At 32.8% G+C, this 26,677-nt stretch overlaps 1 protein-coding gene across 1 annotated transcript in view; it reads right to left on the bottom strand.

Moving 5' to 3' along the window:
• The window catches only part of LOC143916812 (guanylate cyclase 2D), a 74,122-nt gene that overhangs the window by 4,610 nt on the left and 42,835 nt on the right, over positions 1–26,677 (bottom strand). The window contains exons 4-15 of the mRNA XM_077438057.1: positions 25,239–25,379; positions 17,173–18,232; positions 15,756–15,852; positions 14,318–14,515; positions 11,354–11,474; positions 11,143–11,279; positions 10,916–11,075; positions 10,686–10,835; positions 8,851–9,022; positions 5,774–5,914; positions 2,979–3,171; positions 2,724–2,895 (exon numbers count right to left, since the gene is read on the bottom strand). Of these exons, the coding sequence (XP_077294183.1) occupies positions 2,724–2,895; positions 2,979–3,171; positions 5,774–5,914; positions 8,851–9,022; positions 10,686–10,835; positions 10,916–11,075; positions 11,143–11,279; positions 11,354–11,474; positions 14,318–14,515; positions 15,756–15,852; positions 17,173–18,232; positions 25,239–25,379 (2,742 nt within the window). The remainder of the gene's footprint in view (positions 1–2,723; positions 2,896–2,978; positions 3,172–5,773; positions 5,915–8,850; positions 9,023–10,685; positions 10,836–10,915; positions 11,076–11,142; positions 11,280–11,353; positions 11,475–14,317; positions 14,516–15,755; positions 15,853–17,172; positions 18,233–25,238; positions 25,380–26,677) is intronic.

The raw sequence follows: 26,677 nt of genomic DNA, 5'->3' as shown, positions 1-26,677 counted from the left end.
TCGTTAAAATTGTAGCGATAATATTTCACCAGCATAAACAGCGCATGTTGTCCCTTAACTTCCCCCCCACAGCCCCCTCGTTTTCCATCTCAGCACTTTTCAGCTGATTTTATTATTCGTTTATTTGAATCTCCTTGTAAATAAATACCAATCGCGGTCCAGCGTTACCCCCAGATACCCCGAGGCAAGGAAAATAACCCTCATAAGCTCCTTTGTGTCGACCGCATTTCACCATAAAACCATTTTATTTAATTACACACATACTTATGTACGTACATATGAATATGAAATATTTCATTGTATTACATACATATATTACAATACCGCTTTTTGCATTGCATTATTTCGGCGTGGATTCATTTAATAAATACACAGTTTTATATCGAATTGAAATAACAGTATTAGGGGTTTGACCCAAAAAATCTAATACTCTAGGGTTGATCCTATAAAAACGGCGATTTACTGCCCGTCATAAAATGTCACCCTACTTTCTAAGAAACATACATAGTACATACAAATATATCTTTGAAACATTGTTGCATTTTTCTAGATACGTTGTGTAATCAAAAACGATTTTATTTCATAATAAAGCAATCGAAGTCGTAAAAGATTATAAAATTAATTTAAAAATCGACAACGTTTTAAGAGCACTATATCAACTTCGCAGTTTATCTTTATCTTTCTAATAAATCCGTATCCAAGCATTTCCTTCCACGTTTCGAACCAGGATTATTTGAGATGACGCTTCTCAAACTGTTTGATAAACTTTTATTATGATAGTTCGGAATATAGAGACGTATTCTATAGGTAAATATAATGTTGACCTTTCGAACGGTTTTAATGTCGTAGCATAGCGTAGGTACACATCTCATGTTTCGATACTACGATTGATTGGTTTTCTAGATACACTATTATTATTTGAACGATTAAATAAACACAATCGAGCGTTTTCATAAATTAAATTAGCATCGAAAATCAAAGATTGTATTACTTGTCTTAACCCACATAATTAATAATATACATAGCTCAGTAGTGCACAGATAATCTCGTTAGTTGGATGTATTAAATGTTCCTTCAATAAACTTGAAGGCGCATTGCAACTGGATAAATATTATAAATGGTTGCATTTTTTCTTTGCAGAATTTGCAAGTCAACCTAGGAGTTTTTAGTTCGTAGTTGTCTTTTAAGAATGTTGAAAAGCTCGCAGTGTACATACGCCGTAAAAGATTTCCCGAGCTTTTCTATTCACGTTCGAGACTTCCAATTACCCAGCTTCACACCCCTCGTCTCCATCGCCGTTAGGACGGAACGAAATATATTTTCCAGTTTTGATAGGTGTCTCCTGACTTTGATGTTGACTATGAGGTTCACCGTCTCTGCAGACCCTTAAATGCAAAACACCTGTCAAATCCGTTGGTTGTAAGTTTAACGACACCGACAAAAGCTTCCTGCGTCGCTTTTACGATGTGTCGTTATTCCGTAAAACGGTAATTGGTATCCGGAAGACTTTTCTGATTTTTTATTTCATTTTATTTTTCATTTTTTTAAGAAACTAACTAGACCTTTAAAATTTTCCGTCCTTTATTCTTTCGCACATTAATAGAATGAGAAGTGCTGCGAAGCGGACGACATCCTTTTCATGACACGTAATGGAAAAGGCGAGAGAATAAAGAACGACCGAGGGATGTATTGTATACGCGTAAAGGACACTTGTGCTAATTGAATACACGCATATACATATGTATGTATGTACATACTATGTCCTCAAGTAATAATTTTATATACAAAAATGAATCAACTTATTACATGTCCGAGGAACGAGTTAATTAACAAAAAATCCACAGAGTGGATGTAAATACCCTTTGCTCTCCTCCATTTAATATATAAATTTTATTTTTATCTTGACATAGTATTTACAGTTAAAAAATTCTTTCACTCGGACTTAATGCGAAGGCTTAAAGTCTTAATGTAATAGTTTTTTTAGATGACTTTGAGTTAAATAGAATTTTAACGGCACCATAAAAGAATATACGGATCGTAAATACCATAATGTCATATGATTCAGCCATGAATTTTTTAATAAGCGAAAATTTTCTAATCTTAATAAAAAAATAAAGAATTTTATATATTTTGATTTTAGATATTCAAATACAAAAAAAATTCCTGTAAAGTCAATTTATGAAACAACTTTAAATTTCTCACATTAAATTGTAATTTAAATACCACTAAGTTTTACATACTATGATCATCACCACCATTCACAGTCATTCGCCATCCACTATTGGATGAAGACTTCTCCAAAATGCTTCAATTCGTCTCTGTTTTGGGAAACTCTCATCCATCTCATCCCACACATTTATCTGTTTTAATCCATCCTTCTACTCTGCGGACTTTTTTGTACCCCTTTACATTCTCTCGGGTACCATTCGTGCACTTCTTTCGTCCATCTATCATTCGTTCTCCTAGCTACGTGACTCACCTATTGCCATTTCAATCTCCATGGTAGTTAGAAGGCGCGAATATTAATATCGCCGACTTACTTTAAGTATTGAATTTACTTTGATATTTAACAAAATTTTATACATGAAAACAAAACTTACATTCTTTTTTGAAAGCTAAAATAATTCCGATTAGCTAAAAATCTTGGCGGAGAAAGCTAACAGCACACTTCGAAGTCACGAGACATTAAACACGATAGCAGATTTGTAAAAAGTTAATCTTACCTGTGTGTAATCCGATCCTGAGATGCAGCGGTGTCCTGGGCAAATGGCGAATCTTGAACCTTCCGCTCTGATGCAACAAATCCAAAGCCATGGTAGCGACTTGCTCGGCATGGTCTGGTATTCGCACGGGCAACCCTCCAACGACCATATAGGCGTCTCCTATGGTCTCGACCTTCGCAAACAAAATTATCGAATAAATTCCGAAACCTCTTTAGCTCTACAAACAAAAACACCATCGAAGGTTGTTTCGTTCACCTTGTACACGTTGTACGCGTTTATGGTGGCATCAAAACAAGTGTAAAGGTCGTTGAGCAGATCCACCACTTGGAAAGGGGTGCAATGGGCCGATATGGCCGTGAAGCCCACGATATCTGAAAAATAGATACTAACTTCCGAAAACTCCTCCGGATCGACGGGCATGCCGAGTTTTAACTTTTCAGCCACGTAACTGCAAAAACAAAAGTTATATTATACATATATACAATGTTAGCATGGTTAGTTGTTTGTTCGAATGATATTCCGTGTTTAATTCGTTATGAACGTAACAACGTTTCCACGCGAAAGTTAATCGAGTCGTAGGAAATTCAATAGTACATATACATATGTATATATAATATGTATATATATATATATATATATATATATATATATATATATATATATATATATATATATATATATATATATAATATGTATATATAATATGTATACAGTTAAAATATAAATATATTCAAAATAGATTGTTCGAAAATTATGAACATTCTGAATATGGAGTCACAAATTCATGACCAAATCATTGAATGTGAATTGAGTTCGAACTGAAAATTTAAATTTAGCAGCATAGCTCGGACGTTAAGCTTCTGCTTACCGTCCAGAAGGTGCCGGGTTCTATCCCTGAATGAAAATGATTTTTTCAGAGTATGCTGTTGGTCAGACCTGGATTTGTGACTCCAGGTTGATCGTTTCCTATCAGAGTTTGCCAATTTTCTCTGATTTCATTGTTGAAACGGTTCCCGGAAAAAAAATTGGCTAAAAATCCTTCCTATCTACTATGTCACCACTATTTGAAAAATTTGATTGATGTACAATAAATATTTATGTACAATTCATAGATGTCTCGTTGATTTGCGAGTTTTTTCAGTGTCTCGCAATTCAACGACTTATAATAAAAATGCTGTATTTGTATTTGTAATTGGCCAGGAAGGCGCATTGGGATTGACCTGTAAGGCCTTCCTGGTATATATGTAAAAATAAAAAAAAAATAAAAAAAATAAGTCCACCTTTCTTCATTTCGAGAAATATTTATTGAAACAATATTTAAAAATACTGGTGGCCTGTTATACGTTGATTCTGCTTTTCCCAGATTCTGGACATATCGAACAAGCAGCGTGGACTATTAGTTACCATGTTATGCTTTCGATCAAAGTGATCATGGTTCGATTCCCACTAGTAGATGCTGGCCAGACCTTGGTTTGTGACTCCAGGTCGATCGTTTCCTATCAGAGTTTACCAATTTTTCTGATTTTCATAGAAACGGTTCCTGTAAATTGGCATATCCTTTCTTATTTCTCTTGCAAATCTTATCGAATCATATCGAATTAAAATAAGTGATTAAAATTTGTGAATTAATAGTCAAACAGAAATTATGTTTTTGGAACTGATAATTGGACATTCACCACTTTCAAATATAACGGCTCATATGTACATATGGACATTGCAGACCATATTGTGTAATATTTTAAAACACAATATAACGGCGTGAGGGGAATGTTCGTTATACATATGTACATCTGTACATACGTATAGTCGGCCGGTACACTTCAAAACTGCTGCAGTTGGATGATCACGTGCTGATTATGCACTGAGCATTGTTTACGAGTTGTTCCTCATGGATATATGTACAAACATATGTATGTATACATTGTAGCTTAAGGTTAGGCGCGTGTATTAGTCTTCTTGTTGAAAATTGGCGCCAAGAGAGATCCAATGTTTACTTTGATTATATCCAAATAATCCACGTACATAATTATCGTTATTTAATCCGAATTCGACAAAATATGAATACCTTTCTAATATTGAAATAATAAAAAGATAGATAAATCAAATCAAGAAATATATTTAACTAGAGTACAAATATGAAGAGTTATTATTTTTGTATTCAGTCCTCAATTAATTGAATCTTGTAGGAAATTTCACCATTGTGCTTTACGGAAATCATGTGTATGCACATATTTCTTCATGAAAATATAAAATTTCCCTGTATTATTGAGCTGTATGTTTCGCACGTGTATGATTTATATTAAATGTGCACATAAATGGAATACGACGAAGATTCACATAAAAAGTTAAGTAGGCGTCGTTTAGAATCAAGCGAAATGGCGGAAATCTTATCTCGTTCTTATATTATTCATAAAAAAAGCAAGCATAATTGATTTTCATTTCAGAAATAGGTATTTTAATTACGGAGAGTAATTTGAGGATAGTGCTTAACAATACGATATAATTAAAAAATGTTTGTTGTGCCTACTTAGCGCGTAAACAAAAAAGCACCGTGATTTTGAACCTTTGCGAAGCGGAAGCCGTCGGATTTAACAGTAAAAAATCGTGTCGGTAATTAAATTAGGGACCGTTAAGCGAAGCGCACGATTAAGGCAAATTAGGGTTAAAAAAAGGATTAAAAATCAAGATTAATCTCGAGAGTGTACCTATGTACATACATACATAGGTTCGAGAGCGAAAGCGAGCGACATGAAGCGTATAAATTAATTTATTATCATTGTAACTGCAACACCGGGTATTATTTTTCAGTGACACTGTATTATGTTTATTTTTTTTTTTCGGATAACTTCAATATTTGGGCGAAGGGTTTTTCGCCGGATTTTCGAGCGACCTTCGTATTATATTATAAAAATAAACTCATAAATTTGTACGAGGTCGATACGCAAATTCGTTGGAGGGTCTCTTTACGGTCATCTACTCGTGGTCCTTTGCATAATTCGACATGTTGCTATTATACGTATGTATTTTTAAAATCGAGTTATGTCACTAACCTGGGCAACATTCTGTTCAATAGCTGTTCTGTTTTCTTCTTCTCCATATCCAATTGCTCCGTTCTCTCCTTGATCAGCTCTTCCAAATTGTTGCTGTACTTTTCGAGCATTTGAAACATTGTGTCTACAAAGTTGACTTTCCTATAAGTGATTGTTCATATTACTGTATTATTACATAAATGCATTATTTAAAAGCTGTGTGTGTATACTGATATACATACATACATACATACATACATACATATGTATTTTAACTATGTGTCACAGAAAAGCCTTTGAATACAAAGTGGCACTGCTTAATTTCAATTACATTATGAAATCTTCAGAATACAGAGTCTAAAAACTATATGAGAGATCATATAATGCATTTAAAATTAAAATTTATATTAATTTCTTTCTTCAATCACAAATAATATTAAAAATTTAGTTCCGATTAAAAACATTTTCATTTATACGATATCTAGAATTTACCTCTTTGTTACATACATACATATATATATATATATATATATATATATATATATATATATATATATATATATATATATATATATATATATATATATATATATATATATATATATATATATATATATATATATATATATATATATATATATATATATATATATGTATATATATATATATATATATATATATATATATATATATATATATATATATATATATATATATATATATATATACAGTGGCGGACTGGGACTGAAATCAGTGCATGCCAGGAGTCAAAGGGGGCCCCACCCAGGGTTAAAATAATTTGTCCCCCCCCCCCCCCCCATATAACAAAATTTTCTTCTTTCCATCACGCTAAAAATCAAGGGAATTTTTTTTTTTTCAAAATTGGGAATAAACAAATTTAGGTACAAGAAAAATGGCAAAAGCAAAATAGATCCATAAATTATATTGTATATTTCGTTTTAACCCTTGTCCTAGGTAAATATAATGCATCATAAAAGAATGCGGCATAAAAGCGGCTTTTACTTTCGGTAGAAAACAATCAGGGACGTCATTTCAGCTTTTTCTTTGGGGGGCAGGGCAGGCAAAGATTAGTCAAATTGAATTTTTTTTAAAAAAATCTTTTTTATATCGGAATAAAAATGGAAAATATTTTTTACCTTATTGAGTTATAAAATATGAAAAAAATAAGCTTATTTTTGAAAAAGTAATTATAAAAAAATATTATGTAAGAAGAGAAAAAAGCGCCGCAGGCGAAAATTTTTTCCACAAATCTTTACATAGTCAACATTAATCGACCATCAAACTGATTCTCCAAAAAACTATCAACTAACTTAATTTCTACCGACTGTCTTGTCACTTTATCTATGTACATATGTACGTAATAACATTAGATAAAGTTTTGTTTTTTTTTTTTTTCAAAGCACATAGCAGCGATTATTTTATTAGTTACCCAAAAGTAACACATAAGAAATACACGTAGCATTCATAGATCCATAGTATCTCATTAATCATTAAATTCATAATATTTTCTAAATTCACACTATTCCTTAATTTAGGCGAGTGCCCCCCTATGGCCCCCCCAAATTACGTCCCTGAAAAAAATGCATAATATTATCAATTAATGTTAATCGAAAATCGGGATTTTGGGGAGGGGGCCCCTATCCTATATTTCTATTTACATGGATGTGTCTAGATTAGGAATAGATTTTATATTCGGAAACTGTTTAAAATTGTGTATTTAAATCTTACTATATCATCGAAGTATAATCAAATATTATTTTGAAAGTATGAAGTAACTTTAAATCGCTGGTTTATGATGAATCATCCTATCAAAATTGTTTTAAGCAATTCAGTTTATATTATTCACGAAAATTTGTTTATTCCCATTTTTATTTCAGTAGTTAGTTGTTACATAGGTATTCGTATATACATAATCTTGAGGTTGGAATAGGCCCGGCAAAAGGGCCCACGCAAATGTTGAAACTTACATTTCAAGCCTAATAAAAAAAAGTTAACCGATCCTTGGGCTGTTAAAGCAGGTATTAGTTATTTGTGTATATCGTAAGAAATTTGTTTTGTTGAAATACCCAAACTTTAGGTCCTAAAGTTGCAATATCTTATACATTTTTACACACGTGAAATAGTTAAAAAGTTATTTAATTTTACTGAGGGCCCATATTTTCTAACAGATAGTGGGGCCCACATGCCATCGGGCATGTTCGCTTGTATGGCCAGTCCGCCACTGTATATATATATATATATATATGTATATATATACGTATGTATGTATGTATGTATATATACGTTATACCGGAGGGAAAACCGCGAATTTTGGATTTTAATCAATGGACCTAGTGGAAAACTTTCGTTTTATTAAGGGAAGATTGAATTAAAAATTTAATCAATTTTAAAAAAAAAATTGTGCCTTTAACTAATCAATTTATTTAGATAAAAATTTTGAAGAACAGGTATTTTTTCTCAAGAATAGTTTCGTTATTTTACTATTTAAAATAAATAAAAATTTAATATTTACCTACTGAAGCTTATTCGGGTCGATTATGTTCATTTTTGACCGATTAACGAAAAATTATCGCCGTTTCGCTTGAAAGTCTCCATATTATAAAAAACTATTAAAAATCGAAATTATTCTCCAAAAAAAGAGATATTCATATGTAAATACATATAATATATGAAAAAAGCCTACTTTTTCGAAATTTCCGTTGAGATAAATCAATTGGTTAGACTGTTAGAAATTATTTAAAATCGATGATTTTTTGAATTTAACATTCTCTTGATGCAACGAAAGTTTTCCATTGGGGCCATCGATAAAAATAAGCTAAACTTTTAAGGTACTTAAAACATGACGTAATTTTGATTATTGAAATTGAAAATGATTGTTATTTACCATGAACTAGAAATAATACTCTTGTCCTAAATATGTGTAAGTAAAATTGTATAAATACATACATATATTATATTGTATTATATTTACTTGATCAGCACAAGTATGTATGTATATGTATGTACGTATGTACCTAGAGCAAGGCTGAAGGACCAGTATATTATACTATATATTTAATATGCGAAATCAATTTTACCTTCCATGATTGAGTTTTCTGAAGAGATCGTGCACTTGACAGAAATCGGGTCTCATTTCAGGTTGTTCGGTCCAGCATTGTCTCATGATGTGTATAGCTTCCGGTGGGGCAGCCCCTTTAGAAACCGATGGTCGAATTAGAGGTGGCGGTTTCTTAACCTTTTCGATAATTTCTGAAATTCCGTAAAATATAATAGCATCAACGTCCGATTTGTTTTTATTGAGATACAACGCGTAATGTTATATAAGTTATCGCAGCATCGTTTACATTTATGCGTAACAAAATCCGCTTGTTTACAACAATCACCCCCTCGTCTCGTTTCGCGAAAATCCTCCCTAGCCCACCCTTCAAAAATAAATATTTACACTTCTCGCATAACAATTTTATCGTTGGCTATTTCGATCACGCCGATAAGGTTAACGTAGATGTAAATTGGGGCCGATATTGATCAGGTTGTTAATTGCCATTTGGTTTGCAATAAAGATAATGACGTGCTCAAAGGGTTGCTCCGTAGCCCTTTGTCGACGGGTATGCCCACTTTCCAGTATGGTCACACCTAATGGGTCACCATTGAAAGTGTTTTCTGTAACGATATACATTTATTTGAATGCCTTCAATCTTGACTCACTTATTAGTCGATTAGTTGCTTAGTTTCATTTGATTTTTTTACGTGATGATAATTCAACGGTACAAAATAACATCCTTTAGTCTTTCAACCAGATGTTCATACATTCGTGTTGTAACTTATAGCTGATGGGATAGGCGTCATTGTCATTCACGTCAACTTAATTCAATTTTACTCCTTACAAGCAAGTGTAGGTAAAGTGACGTTTGAGAATTGAGCGATACTTCCGAGAAGACTGAAATTAATTGTTCATTTTGCACAAACGCTTTGGACGAATCGTTCAAAGTGAAAGGCCAATTAATTTTACGATGCTCTAAATTCAGACAAAGAGAATGCTGTTTGTTTACAAGATCATTTGAAATTCATGGACGAATTTCGCAAAAACGGTTTATCTCGTGTTTGCAATATATCATTCGATTTTGGGCACTTCGTGATTTTTTTATGCGCATTCATTTTCATATATGTATGTATACTTACAATATTTTTTTATATTTGAATTTAACTTCCACAGCCATAACCCTTTCCCCTATCCTAATATAGTTTGCCTTTGCTGATATCTACAATATACACATTTTTCAATGACAAAAGTTTAAACCGAAACTTTATGCAGGGATTTTATTTAGAACTAGCTGAACCCGGCATGCGTTGCAATGCCACAATAACGCATGCAATTCCCGTTCCCGTTCCCCTTTTTCCCGTTACCGAGTTTTTAAGTCGTGCTAATCTGACTTATCCAGCGTTTAACAGCAGAAAAACGCAGGCGGCGAACACATTTGAAATTACTCAATTGTTTGTTTATTTAACCTAACAACGCAGGTGGCGACGCGAAAACGTTTGAAATGATTGCGTTGCAATGCCACTCATTCCCATTTTTCCCGTTTCTGTTCCAGTTTTTGAGCGATTTTTTTACAGAAACCATTGCGGACATGCACACAATAGCTCTTGTAAGTTTCATCGCAATAAACATAGATTTTTATATACCTACATATATGTATATATGTAGATAAATGATTAATTATATACGTACTTAAACATTATTCAATGTTCATTTTTACTTTTCCTCTTTCTTTTCAGAAGTAAACCGAAGTATTTTAATTGGATTAATAAGACGATGCTTATATTCAAGTACTATGAGAGGAAGAGCCTCAAAGCAACTACCCTGATAATTTTAAATTCAAACTAACGTACACAAAAAAAACATAATAAAAACCTTCAGGAGAGAGTGCCAGCATACAAAAAGGTTCTCCCCGAACGACCACTTCTTGCATGATGATAGCAAAGGAGTAGACATCACCCGGTTGGGACCCTTTCCTACGTAAACCGCAATGACGAAGCAATTCCGGCGCGGTCCACAACAGATCTGCCCACAAAATGAAACAAAAAAATCAATTCCTGAAACTTACGCAAACAGATCGAAAATTTAACTTTGAAAACACCCACCTCTAGCAGTCTTGGCAGTAGTTTGAATACCCTGAGCTTCGTAAAAAGCCGGAAGACCGTAATCAGTTATCTTTAACACCCACCTAGCATCGATCACGCAATTCCTGGATGTTAAAAAGCCATGCATTTTCAGCGGAGTAGAGTGTAAGTATCTCATACCCTAAAACAATCCTCCGTTGAAGTTTTAGACTTAATTCAGATCTCTATTGAACCGTCGGTCAACTTACCCTGACTAGATCCGTGAGCAGGCTGAGTCGAAACGTCCAATCGAGTTTGATTTCGTCCATCATGAGCACATCTTCCAACGAACCCCTGCTACAGTGTTCGTGTACGAGAGCCGGTCTAGTGGGATCCGTGAGACAACCTTAAACGAAATTTCTGTTTTGATGAAATAAAATACGAAAAATGGCGATTGTTTATTATTCATGAGAGTCTCACCGATGAAAGGGTTTAGATTTTCGTGCCTCAATCCCTGTGTGAGAACTAGACAATCCATCGCTTTGCTTTTCAGTTCGAACGTGCCGACACTTGGCAGCTCTTTCAGTTGAACCAAATCACCCTGTCAGTCAAACCAAATATCACATGCGCACGTATTATAAATGCTATTTACGATATAAAATACAGCATGTATTACAATAACTCCCTATTGTATAATACAAGCCTCGCTGCGGTAGATAGGATATATGTGCATATGTATCTTCATATATATTATAATAGTATGCATTGAATAGGGTAATTGACCGACTTCGAGTTGTTGGTAAATCTATGTAGGTATACATTGGAATTTAGTTTTGTAATAACAGAGCTAAAAGTTTTGGGTATATTAGGAGTATTATATGATATTATATATAATATATATAAACTCCCATTATATTAAACATATAATACATATATAAGGATTGAACTTGAAAATATTTTGGCTACATGCATAATATGTTCACATTGTTTGCATCGTAGATAAGGGTTTCCAATCAAGACCTTTTATATTTAACTGCTACTCGTTACTTACATTTTATTTGAAGGTCTGAATTATCGATTGATTGGAACACGGATTAAAGTAAATTGAGTAGAATATAAAAAAATATGAGTTCGATATATACATAGGTAAATTTATGTAAAACTAATTATACTTTTGTAAAAAATACATAAAAATCTTAGGTGAACTACATGATTTTTTTTTATAAATGTTATGTTAAAATCATGGTAGTAAAGTAAAATCCGATGACAAAAAAGGAATTTAAAATATCGTAGCGACGGGTTTCCGAGATCAGAGTGAAAAACGCAAAAATAGCGATAGAGGTAGTTTATTATTCTCAATCCGTCGCCCTGCGAGCTCCGAATGAATGAACGGAAAAAAGTGAGATCAGGTGACCAGCGCTGTTAAACCAGTGGTCGACGAGCAACAATCACCTAATCTCTACGTTACAATATTTTTAGTGGAATTCAAATCAGATCATTTTTAAAATACCACGATTCAATTAAAAATAATTGTTTTAAAACTTATCATAAAAAAACAATCAGAGTTAAATCCGGATTAGGAATTGAAATCTGAATTGTTTTTAAACGACTTAAAAACCCCTTTATATTAGCCAGCAGCATAGCTCGGACGTTAAGCTTCTGCTTACCGTCAAGAAGGTGCCGGGTTCAATCCCGGTTATGCAAAAACAAAAGTTATATTATACATATATACAATGTTAGCATGGTTAGTTGTTTGTTCGAATGATATTCCGTGTTTAATTCGTTATGAACGTAACAACGTTTCCACGCGAAAGTTAATCGAGTCGTAGGAAATTCAATAGTACATATACATATGTATATATAATATGTATATATATATATATATATATATATATATATATATATATATATATATATATATATATATAATATGTATATATAATATGTATACAGTTAAAATATAAATATATTCAAAATAGATTGTTCGAAAATTATGAACATTCTGAATATGGAGTCACAAATTCATGACCAAATCATTGAATGTGAATTGAGTTCGAACTGAAAATTTAAATTTAGCAGCATAGCTCGGACGTTAAGCTTCTGCTTACCGTCCAGAAGGTGCCGGGTTCTATCCCTGAATGAAAATGATTTTTTCAGAGTATGCTGTTGGTCAGACCTGGATTTGTGACTCCAGGTTGATCGTTTCCTATCAGAGTTTGCCAATTTTCTCTGATTTCATTGTTGAAACGGTTCCCGGAAAAAAAATTGGCTAAAAATCCTTCCTACCTACTATGTCACCACTATTTGAAATTTGATGGATGTACAATAAAAATTTATGTACAATTCATAGATGTCTCGTTAATTTGCGAGTTTTTTCAGTGTCTCGCAATTCAACGACTTATAATAAAAAATGCTGCATTTGTATTTGTAATTGGCCAGGAAGGCGCATTGGGATTTTCCTGTAAGGCCTTCCTGGTATATATGTAAAATAAAATAAAATAAAATAAAATAAAATAAAATAAAAATGCATTACATACATACATATCTATAATAAATAGATATATATGGATATTCTTTTAAATGGTAAAATAAAATAAAAGATAATCGTATCATGAGAGAATATAATAATTGAACCGTAAAGTTCCATCACATTCACTACCATTTTTTTTATAAAAAATATAAATTTTATGTGTATCTATAAATTATCAACTGTACATCACAAAATATGTATGTACTATACATATATGTATTCTCTCAATATTGAAAGCCGAAAATCAATCCAATACACAATATAAAAACTACGTAAAAAATACGCGACCCGACGCACACTAAAACGGGTTCAGACAATGCCGAAATGCGGAACTTTGCAGAAATATAATAATACATTCTGCCTCGCGTTGAACTTTTTTAATTTTAAAGTTTAAAAATTGGCAAGTTAGATAGCTGGCCCTGCCTCCGATACATAGGAGGGAGAGAGTAGGGGACGGGCTGTTACGAATGCGACCCCGTTGTTCAGATATCCAATAAATCAATGGATAAGGGCCTTTCGAGTGAGATTAATACTTGCGGAATGAATGAGTAATTAAGTGGAAACTCAAACAGTGTGTAGTTGTGAGAACACACACGAACGTACATATGTACGAGAGCCAATTTAATGAAATACGCTTTTGTATGAATTCGCTTCTATTGTTAGTCTCTATGTGCGAAAACATACCATAGATTCGGTCGGTTTTGATTGCAGACGCTTAAAACGATGGGATTTAACGAAGAACAATCGACAAGTGGCACTCGAAATCATCGCTTCGTATGTGAAGATGTTTACGTGTAAAATTAAGGGGAGCAAAGTGGTTTCCCGCGTCTACGAAATGTATTGTTGAATTACTCGTACATATGTATACTCATGTACGACTTTTTTTTTTTGGGATACGAACGTAATTGACTCACGTTGTATCTGATCCTGTGGTCGACTATGTAATTGTTTTTTGCCAGACTTCCGTTTGACGAGGGGCCCTTCGCTGTTCCGGGGCCCTTGAGCGATCCCACCGATCCCTTGAGCAAGTCCGGCTTATCGACTTCCGGTCCACCGAATTCTTGGAGCTGTTGTAACCAACAACAGAGCATCGCTTCTATACCCTCGTCCACCTACAAGTGAAAACGGAACGTTTTAACCGGAAGTATCTGTCTGAAGTGAATTTTCTTACATGGAAAATGGGAATCATGTGTACACCTAAAATTAGCTCCAAATTAAAAATCAATAATTGAATAGATAGAAGAAAACTCATATCAAAAGCGTCAATATTTTAAATTATTTAAAAATATACATTTGATTTAATAAATGAATTGAAGGAGTTTTCGTTCAATGTAAACAATATGTATGTAAATTTCTATTAATCAATTAAAGATTAGTAAAAGATAACTTTGCATATCTCCGTGAGTGAATCAGTCCCCGTCACATTTTCTATCAAATGCGAATAAAAATTATTTGGATTCAAGCTTTAATTCCCGAGTTTCATTTCTTAATTAACTGAATTTACAATGAGTAATGGGAATTGAAAAAAAAATGAGTCCTGAAAAAAAATAAATCAGAAAATGGTCCAGATTATAGTTGGGGATTCTAAATATATGAGCCATTATATTTGAAAGTGGCATAAGTCCACTTTTATCCATTTCGAGAAATATTTCACAAAACATTACATATTGCGATTAACAATATTTAAAAATACTGGTGGCCTGTAATACGTTTATTCTGCTTTTCCGAGATTCTGGACATATCGAACAAGCAGCGTGGACTATTAGTTACCATGTTATGCTTTCGATCAAAGTGATCATGGTTCGATTCCCACTAGTAGATGCTGGCCAGACCTTGGTTTGTGACTCCAGGTCGATCGTTTCCTATCAGAGTTTACCAATTTTTCTGATTTTCATAGAAACGGTTCCTGTAAATTGGCATATCCTTTCTTATTTCTCTTGCAAATCTCAAATTCAGCGTCTTGAGGTTCGTCGATTTGTATAATAAAAATGCTGCAAAAATTTCTCCATGGTTGTGACTGTGGATGATTTTTGTTTAAATACTTGTATTGATTTTATTGTCTCTGTGTCAGTAAACTCGTTACTTTGGAGTGATCTGTACATCTATACATGTTCGATTGAAATAAATAATTATTTGTGAATTAAGTCAAACGTATATTTTCTATAGAATTTTAGATGTTTTAATAAAAAGATTGTTATAAAATGTTCCGTGTGAAGTACATTTGATATTCTGCGGCGGAAATTTGCCTGAATCTGACGAAGACTGGAACCGTTACTTTATATGTATATGTATATAGTTTTGATATAAAATATTCATATTATTATCGAAAAGGATTTACATTGTGTTACCTACCCGTCTGCTGTCGGGAACTTGTGGGAACACAAAGTCCGTGGCCGTCAATACGATCTTGTTCGGTCCTTTCGACAGCCTCTTTTTCAGCAAGATGTTTCTGAAATGTGCACAAAAAGTGTTAACGTTTGAAGAGACAACCAAAAGGGACGAAAAAATACAACATGTGTTCAAACACAAAGTAAATGGGTCAGTTTTTTCCTATCGGACACCTTTTTAAGGACTACAATATGTAAACTTGCGTGTATATACATATATACATATATGTATGTATGTATGTATGTGCAATACTTCGAAATTCTATTCGTGAATAAACATTGTATGATTTTTTTGAATGAATATGTATCAACAATACGTTATAATATATTGTTAGGGCAAATATGAAGGGGATGTGAAAATTAGCATATAAATTGACGGAAACTCATTCTGTTCAAACGACCATTAGCCAATTTGAATACGATAACAAACCGCGAAAAATACATAAATTCGAAACGTATCGAAATATGCGGTGCAAAATTTGATTTTTTTCATACATGTATTACATATTATTATATAAAGGCGCGCTTACGTAGATATTTTAATATACACGCACGTTTTCTAAAATTTCCATATTTCCACATAATTTCACGTCGCGTCACACCGATATATGTCAGAATTTTCTCAACGACGAATTTTCATACATTTTACGATACTCACGCATCACACTGAACACATCTTTATTATTAAAAATTGTAAATTTCACATTAAATGAAAAACTGACCTCATATTATTAAGGATGGCAATACTGGTATACCGGTTTACCAGAAAATCGTCAAAATTTCGTAATTATTACATTAAAAATCGATGCAAATGGCGTATTATAAAGTTGTTTGGAATTTGTTTATTTTCAATATTAAATGTGGCAATTTCAAATTGATAATTCACTGGCAACACAGACCAACCAATAAGACGGTTTTTTCAATTATGATCCAAACTTTAAATAAATAAATTTGATCGGTAAAAAATAAAAAATAAATTTATTTATTATTACGAATTTACTGAAATGTATTTATATGCCATTATCCACCTGAGATTTTTTTTAATTATGTATTTACAATTCAATCTAGGCTAACGTTTTTACGAAAAGTAACCACATACAGCTATGTAATCCACGATTTTTTTCATTTACCGGTGAATACCGGCATACCGGTAGTGAGAAAAATTATTTACCGTTTACCGGTATATGAAATTTGACGGCTAATTGCAATCCTATTTATATTATATACATACATAGATATATTGCACAATATATCAGTGAAATTTCCTTATGCAAAATCTACATACTGTACAAAAAGGTTAAAAACAGTGTCGTGACATTTCATGACACCATCGTGTATGAAGAAAGTTTAAAAATATATCATTTTTGTTGAAAATTACATACCTAACGATTAGCGCAACTCCTATAGTAGCGAAGGTGAAAATCAGCGCTGAAACGACAATGATGATGATATGCGTAGAATTCATTTTGATTTGGGCTCTGATGCAAAAATCTCCATCACATGCATCCTCATCATATTCCATTCCCCGATCCTTGAACCAATCGTCGAAATTCGGCTGCACCTTCACCATGCTCGAGAGAGATTCACTCTGTTGGGGGTCTCCATTAAGAGGTTGCCAACTGGCGTTCTTGCTCGATTGCAATATAATCAAAGGTCTCCAGTGAGATTCCCGCCCTTCGGAGTCTTCTCCGTCTTCGATCCAATCCAGAAAGAGAAACTTGAACACTTTATGGGTCCTGTTATCCGAACTTCCAGACATCACCGTATTTAATCCTTCTAATATGTGTTCGTACAGTTCGTTCTTCGGAGTTGCATTTACGACGAATACGTCTGTGAGTGTATTCTTCGAATCTATACTGGTCAAAATCATGAAAGACTTTTTCATTTCTAAGCTGATATTTTCGAACATTTCATACCTGTCTTGAGGCCAATTGCGTTTCTTTCTAATCAACGGAACGTATTCAGATCTTGTCGCATTATTTGATTTGAAATTTTCATTCTTCTTCTGATAGTATTCACTCGTCAAGTCTATATCTAAAGTACTGTTATCTGCTTCGAATACAATTTCAGCGGTGTAGTTCGAGTCTATCGAGCGAGTTTCGAATTCTTCTAATGTGTCATTTTTTAAAGCGTTTGAATGAGGAAGACGTAGCACATTTTTTATGTAGTTAAAAGAAGTGGGAGCACTTTTTAAATTCGTCAATTTGGAAGACGATTGATTTGTAGAGTCGACGCTTTCATAGAATGGTGCGTCGTTTTGAAGAAAGTCCTGTTCCAAATCGTCTTTATTTTTATTTGAATCATTGACGATCTTTGGCAGAAATGGAATGAAGCTCGAAACGTCTATTGCTAGAAGTATACTTGGCGATAACTTCAAACTGTCAATGGTTTGGAGTATAGTCTCACCGGTTGGTGATCTGAGTGATGAGCACAGAATTATCACTGAAATAAATATAAATAAACTTATTAATACATTTGTTTTTAAATGATCCGATAAATTTCCTTTGATAGAATATGAAAATAGTCATGTAAAAAAGCTTAACGGTTCAATAAAATTTATTGCATGAGAGCGTCGGAAACGTTGCATTCGTTTTATATTGCTCGATATAGAATTAATTTTTCCGACTGAATTAATAATTGTATTTAATGCCATGAACAATTCATTTGAATGGAAAGAATTTATTGCCTAAAATTATAAAATTAAAAGAAAACATTAAATATGCAAATTTGATAAAAATATTGATCATAGAATTAATTTTTCCGACTGAATTAATAATTGTATTTAATGCCATGAACAATTCATTTGAATGGAAAGAATTTATTGCCTAAAAATATTAAAAGAAAACATTAAATATGCAAATTTGATAAAAATATTGATCATATATTGATTCACAAGAACGTGAACAATGAAATACAATTTTTCTTTGAAGTGTTACTATACGAATGGAATAGAAAAACATAAATATTTTGATTTGATTTAATCTTAAAATTGCTTGGTAGTTTGAAAAAGCTATAAAATATAATATATAGTGTATACTGGGACAACTTTTTAGACGGATTAGAAAAAAAATACATAAAATCAACAATCGTGATAAAACATCTTAGATATTGATTTTAAATATAAATTAACGGTTTATGACGTGTATTGTACGTGTATATATGTTAGACAATGTAAATAAATGGAAAAATCCAAATGTTATCAGACGAACGAGCGAAGGCGAACATAGAAGAGGTTTGAAAAATGGTGAAATTTTCCATCAGTTTCATTTTAATTTTATTTAAAATGTAATAAATATTTCCCAACAAAATTCGTCCGGAGACTTTCTTTGTCAAATTCAAAGTTCTCCCATACGTTGAGTATTTTGTGTAGTTCATCAAAAATTCAAGACATAATGAAATATGTAAGTTCGCGTATGGAATTCGGTGTGTTAATAATCAGTTTTGAGACGCGTCACCTGTTCTTCGCCGAAAATATTCAATTATTCATACTGACGCTGGGGAAGATATTTTGTTATGATACAGAATATTATTCATGTTTACAGTCGTTTATATGCAAAGCGTAGTCCTGTATAAATACATACGTTTATACATTTTACTCGTTCGATCTTGATGAATTCCTACGGGCAGGCCTCGCTTAGCGCGATTTCGCTTTACGACCACTTGAGATTGCGATTCGCAAAGGTAGAGCACCTGAGAAATTCTACCGTACGAAATAGGGTAATTTTAATTTTTAAACATCGTTAAATATTCAACGGGAGTTCGTTAGCTTTTAAATTGCGTCATATATAATATTTATTCTGAGCATATTTCTGAACTTAACAAACCTAGAATATCCAAAATTTTCAAATTGAAGTATTTAGATGAGATCTGTATTAGAATAATTATATAATATAATTTTAAATAGTAAAGGCTTTAATTGGAAAAAAATGTTTGAGCTTTTTGAAATTACATAGTAATACAAACTATTTTAAGACAAACGGAAGTATTTTGAAAGCATATCATTGATTTCATACTAAGAAAGTTATTATGTTTCTCAATATTTTTGAGTTTTCTGTTAGTACACGTGACAAGAGAAAATAACGACACGTTGTAATCAAACTAAAGAGCGAACTTTTAAGATTTCAGAATTTTATAGTGTGAGCATGGAAAAGTTTGACGTTTACCAACATCAAAGGAAAAGCTTATAAGGAAGCATACATAAACGAAAAAGTTGTATCTTTTGAACAACGCGAAATCTACAAACACTAGAAAAAATATTATATATTTTTAAAAGTGTTCAGCAATACAATATCTCAAATTGTGATATGTAAATACATACATATTATGTAATCTTGTGTACATATGTACATAAAACTGTGCAATTTAATCAACATGTATTGACATAAAATGATCAATAAAATATTACATACGTGTCCTTCAATGGAAACATTCAACATAGAAACTTTTCCAATATTGGCTGAACGTTTTGGCCAATGCCATGGTTTTTTTCCTCGCGAATTATTTTATTGAAAGTCGTACGAAGGAGACGGGGCACAAGTCGACAATAAACATCCCGGAGCGTTTAGGGGTTATCGATCATCTCTGCCAAGAATTGCGGTTCTCGTCAACGTCAACGGCACGCGTTTTACGGTCCGCTTCAAGAAATAATAAAATGATGCTCTGAAGAAGAAGTAGAGAAGCTGGAGCGAAAACCGGCATAATTGTTATTTTATGACGGAGGCACTCGAAATGGCGCCTTTTGAACTCGCAAAGAGTCAAAATAAATGTGAAATAGCTCTCCCGCGATTATCTCTAGAGGTTTGCTTTTACTGTATTTATAAATAGCTATATTTTTAAGTATAGGTTTATGCATGTACATACGTATATACACTTTTGTTTATTTACTTTGACTTTTTTCCCGTTGCTTTGTTTTTAATTAAACAAAAACACCCGCAGTGAGCGAGATAAGATCATATCATAATGGCTCCCTTTGTTAATTACTTTAAAATTGGGTCTATTGTCTTTAACGCAGATTTATTTTTATAAACAAAAACCTTCTGCGGGGATTTAATCGACTTTGACCGTCGGATAATTTTTATAAAAAATATGTAGACATAGTTTTGTCAAACAGACTACATCTTAAAAGTACATTTGTTGAAATTATTTTTGATGCTAATTTAAGTTTAATCATCCTGAAATATTTAAATATTTGTCACGATTTAATGTAAATAAAGTAATTTCCTCGTATTTCCTTAACTGCCAATAAGGAAGCAAAAAGTGAAAATATGTTTGTAAGTAAATTGAATATTAAATAATTTTATTCAAATTCGTCATAAAATTAAAAAATTCTTTTAGGGAGTGCCTGATCTGAATTTTTATAATATTTAAATCTTATTAATCCACACTAGAAAAAATGTTCTATTAATTAATCCAAAGCTTTATATAAGTTCAGCGGTAACATATGTACATATATGTATATATATGGATGTGTGTAGATTATTTTTCTTATAAAGTTTATTTTAACCATGGTATCATTTCGAGATTTCCCAAGGTGATATCTGTGGCCAACTTTGTACATATGTACTATATATAAGTTTATAATAATACTATAAATTTGAAATTAAATTCAAATAATGGTGACAATTTGGTTGATTTGACTGATTTGGTTGGAACCATTTCAACAATGAAATCAAATAAATTGGCCAAGGTCTGGCCAGCAACCCCGGATCAAGACTCGAACCCGTGACTCCTCAGTTTTTAGCATTATAAGCTATCCACTGAGCTATTTTGTTGGTTTATGTTGTGTTGAAAAGTCAATGGCATAAAACCATTGGCAAACATTGGTCAAGTTCTACCACTGGAAACCATAAGACTGAATTTTAAAAAATCGATCTAACTTCAATTGGTTAGCTTAAGATGTTCTAACCAATAGCAACCGTCTATGTATTTATAGTTTCGCGTATTTTAAAAGTTCATAACAAAGCTCATCGACCAATAGGATTCGAAAGCTATAGTTTCCCTACTGCCAGGTTCATTAGAATGTGGTATAGACGAACAAAGGTGTCTTTCTTCAAAATTACATATTTCACGAAACCATCTATCTACGCCTATCACCAGGAGAAATAGCACAAAACATTATATATAATATAATATATATCACAATATTACACAAAACATATTCACCGAGGAACACGCATTATAACATTCATCTAGTTGTAATTACAATTAGATTACATCCACTCGAGTGATTTCACAACAATGCAAAAGCGTAAGCGGAGTCGCACAACGTCCTGTCAATTATGAAATAGCTCAGAGACGCGAATAGTCCGAATTCTTCACGGTTTGAGAAACTCTCACGTACGCACGGGTAAGGTATGCGGTCGATTTTGTCTAAATTCAAAACCGTAATCTAATTATTCAATTTATCTTGTACGTACTTACGTAAACGTATTTCGATTTTCACTATCGCACCATGATTGTAAATAATTATTAATCCTCTGATGTATTAACACTAATCAATTACAGTTAGTTGGCCGATCGGGCTTCGATGTGTCATTGCCACGTACATATCAATACTATACAAACATATACATATGTATACCAAAAGCGTATTTGCAACACATATGTTGAACATACATGTGTAAACGTAAACTGTATTGCAAATATTTGATCAAATTAAACTAAGCGTTTGACCTCAAACGACTGAGTATTCATTTTTAATTTTTTAATCATAATTTGCCGTTTATGCGAATGTGCAAAACATTATCGATAGAATATTATTTGCTATGGGATCACAATTGATGTGACATGGTTGCAATGATGGGATGTAAATTTCATCGAATGATTAGATTGTGCACAATCGTGGAAATGCACACATCGAACTGAACGGACGCATAGCGTGGAAATGTTAATATTTGTCGTTTTGAATTGCATCGAAATTCAATCGGCTTTGCAATACGATTGACTAATGCGATTGTGCTACCGATGAACGAATGCAATTTCAACAATAATAACGGAAATAAATCGAAATGCACGTCAGGAATAATCTAAACGGGGAGGAAAAATGTTTTCATTTTTATATATCTACCAATAACTGATTTCATATCGTAAAAAAATAGTAATTCAATTAGTTATAACTTTATCGACAATGTATATGTTGGTGATTATTGAAATAATTTGCGCCAAATACATAAATAAATGAGCATTATTTATTTATGGCATATACTTTAGTTTAAATCATCATCGGCATTAAAATACATTGTACACTTATTTCCATACAGTTTCTAGCAAAACTTTCGAGCAATTCTTTGGTCTGTTTGTCAATTACATAATCGATACACACATATCTTCATTTCTTCGCTCTCAAATGCCATAAAATATTATCATTCAAATTTTGAAAATATCATAATCTTCGTCCTCGAAAACTCTTCCATCATAAACTAATTATTCATTTTATTTTCGCTTCAGTCACCCACGCAATTTGACCTAAATATAAATTATTACCTTCTACATATTAAACGTAGATAGTTCTATCATATTTAAAATCAATTTACCACAAAATTAGTAAAAAACGTATACATACATGTACATATATATGTATACCAGCGTCACTCAATCAACATTTAAATACCAACATATTCGCTTTATAAATGTTCATTTATTTCATACGTGTTACACATACATAGATTGAACGACTGATAAAGTCACAATATACATACATAAACTGCATAGTTTTTATTTTTTACAAATAGTCATGTAATGCAAAATACAATATTTTACATTTCTATTCTTATGAGGCAAAATGATAAGAAAGCCATTAAAGTTCTACAACGTACAATATGTACAACGATGTCAATTTTTTTCTATATTATATATTTGTGGACATTTTAAGAATGATATTTAATATTCCCAGTGTACTCAAGTACATTAGATGTCGCAGTTGGTATTCTTCTTCTGTGGTACGTACATACCAATTTCATGACTTCACCACATATTGTAAAGAGTAGGTTATCAAGCTCCTCAATCAGATTTCTATCAACTTAGATTTGTTAAATCTAAAATATGCTGATCTGGTTGAGGGATTGTTTAATTTGAGATCGTAAACGTGTTTTTATATTGTATTTATTTCGCATTGTAGGGTAGACGTGTACAGGGTTTTCCGAGATCGGAGTGAAGACGCAGTAGAAATGGTAGTTAATTATTGTTCTGTCGTCGATCCAGCTTCGAATGACTAATGTAACAGATCTGCCAAATATTTATACACAGCATGTACTCTCGGCAAAGAGAGGTCATTGGTCGATAGGTCGCGATACCCTATTGATTAATGTATACAGCTCGTTTATACGCCGAGGCCTTCCACGAAATTATATGAACTGCCTGAATTGTGTCACAGATTTTGTGCTCTACTGCAATGATATTTGAAGCATATATTGAAATTTTTCTGTTTATAAAACCTGTGCTATTCAGAATCGAACATGACCCATTGTTTCTCAGTCGCACTTTGGATTTTCAAGGGTTACGCGATGAGTGCTTTGCTGTTGATTCTGCTATTCTACGAAGATTATCTATTTTGATGCAAGTTAATTTTATTATAATATATGTATGTATCTCCAGTTCTTCGATGCATGTAGTATATAATACATACTATAACCCATATTAAAATTAATTATTGAATGAAATTCATTGGTGTGATATTTTTTACATAAAATTAATGTAGTTGCAGTTTTTATATTGGGTGAATTGTTTCGTTGAATAATTACTAGACGGTACAAAACTATTTGTAATAAAAAACGAATCAATGAATCAGAGTGACGTTTTTTAATCTTACAGGAATCTAGCCTGGATGTGAACCGAAAATTTGAGGAATGTAGCTTAATTCAATATTACTTGCGAGAGTTTGCACTTCTTGGAGAGTTTGTAAAATGCAATTGAACATTTTTTAATTTTTTTAATTCCCGGTGCTAGCACTGGAATTCCGAGATCGAAAATTCCCAGCACCGAAATCTCGGTGCTGAAGAAACCTTCTGGGATTGGAAGCACTAGCGGCTAATATAACTTTATGTCAAAAATGTTAACAACTTGTTGATACGTATAGTATGTATTTATATACTTATGAGTCAAACAGAATTATAAATTACCACCTTTATGATATTTCTTAGAAATGGTGCATTGTATTTGGAATAGAGACGTCAAGTTCCGCTGGGGTGCGATTGTGCGAACTTTTAAAAGGCGCACTCGCATCGACTTCCTTCCGTTGCGTCCCTTTAGGCGCCTTTAAATCCCTACCAGTTTCCTATCGCCATCGATCACGGTAATGGGCGACCGTAGCCGCTACAATAACGACGGGTCTCTGAAATAAAATCGTAGCCGAGGTCTTCAGCCCACCCCCGCAGAAGATCCGCTTTAATCCGGTCGTGAGTAATGTCCGGAAGTTCGGCTGAAAGTGTAAGTGTAATTTGGCGGCACTCACCCCTGGCGTGCGTGCTCTGCAAGCCCCTTAACGCCATTTTGGGATGTCCATCATTCTCCCAGTAGATGTGCCTGGGGGCTACGCCAACCTCCTGAAGACCCACCTCTATCTTGTTGGCCAACACCGGCCACCAGCCCACATCTGAAAATAAACAAAATGGACCGTAGACGAGGTTGGAAAAAATTGAATTAAATTTTTTTTATATATTACATATATATGTACATTTTTGAAACTAAAAAAAAAAACATATTAAAAAATGAATAATATAACGAAATATTGTAAAAGTGTGGAATATTAGCTGTAATTTATAAAAAATAACGAAATTAATCGAAACTACCACTTTATATAAGGTTAGAGCTACATATGTATGTATGTACAGCGGTATCTAATCGCTTTCGAACCTCTAACTTTCGTTGATTGACTTAACTTGATTATTGAAAACACTTGGGCAATTGACCAAATTAACAATACTTGTTATGCACATGTTAGAATTATATAGGTATGGAAATACCCCAAATTTACAAAAATTCTCTAAAACATTGCAACAACAAAAGTCACATTTTTTTATTTTTCTCTTTCGCCAGAGCAACGTCGGAAAATTCGTCGGAGTGGTACATAATTCTAAATTTCTTACAAAACTTGCACTTTATATACTCAATTATAAGATTATACATATAATTGAACTTACATTATAAAATTAATTTTCAATTGCAATTAAGGATTATAAAAATATTACCAATTATTATTTTTAAAATAACACATCATATAATGTGATATTACTGTAAAATTAATTAAGTAGCAACACTGTTTATAAATTAACATTTAACTTACATATATTCTGCGGTGAATTACAACTTACAAGGGTAAAAATATCTGTCATTTTATAGTGAAATTAGGGCTAAATGGCAAGAGTGTACGCCCACGAATTTTCCGCCTCTTTCCGCGGCTTTAGAAATCGTTAATTTTATCCGGCTCATTTATTATCAATTATGTGGCCTCTAACGGTGGAAAACTTCGGCTGACAGCCGTGGAAAAATACGCGTATTCGTTGCCCATCGAATTTATGGGAAACGGGGTGGTAGTTGCCAGTGAAAAGTGTGAGGATGAAAAAAGGAAGGGTAGGGAAAAAAACCACAGGCCACTCTAAATATAAACCCTGTGGTTCGAAAGCTTCTCACCGGACACGATTTATTGGTCATTCTGTATACATACATGTACAGTGGACACATTTCGTACCAATTACTTTGAGAGGTCAAATAAAAAAAAATACATATGCCAGAGGTGAAACACCCTGCCAAATGCGAAAGCTGAATTTATTCATGAATTAAAAAGTTTCAAAGCCAAAATAAGCACTTTTTAAAATTTTAAATTGCCTAGTGGTTGACACACAAAAATTCTCCGACAGTAAAAATATAAGTAATATTTTCAAAACATTGCAT

The sequence above is a fragment of the Arctopsyche grandis genome, chromosome 9 (assembly GCF_051622035.1).
Source record: "Arctopsyche grandis isolate Sample6627 chromosome 9, ASM5162203v2, whole genome shotgun sequence".
NCBI classification, from domain to species: domain Eukaryota; kingdom Metazoa; phylum Arthropoda; class Insecta; order Trichoptera; family Hydropsychidae; genus Arctopsyche; species Arctopsyche grandis.
This window is presented reverse-complemented; position numbering and strand designations above follow the sequence as displayed.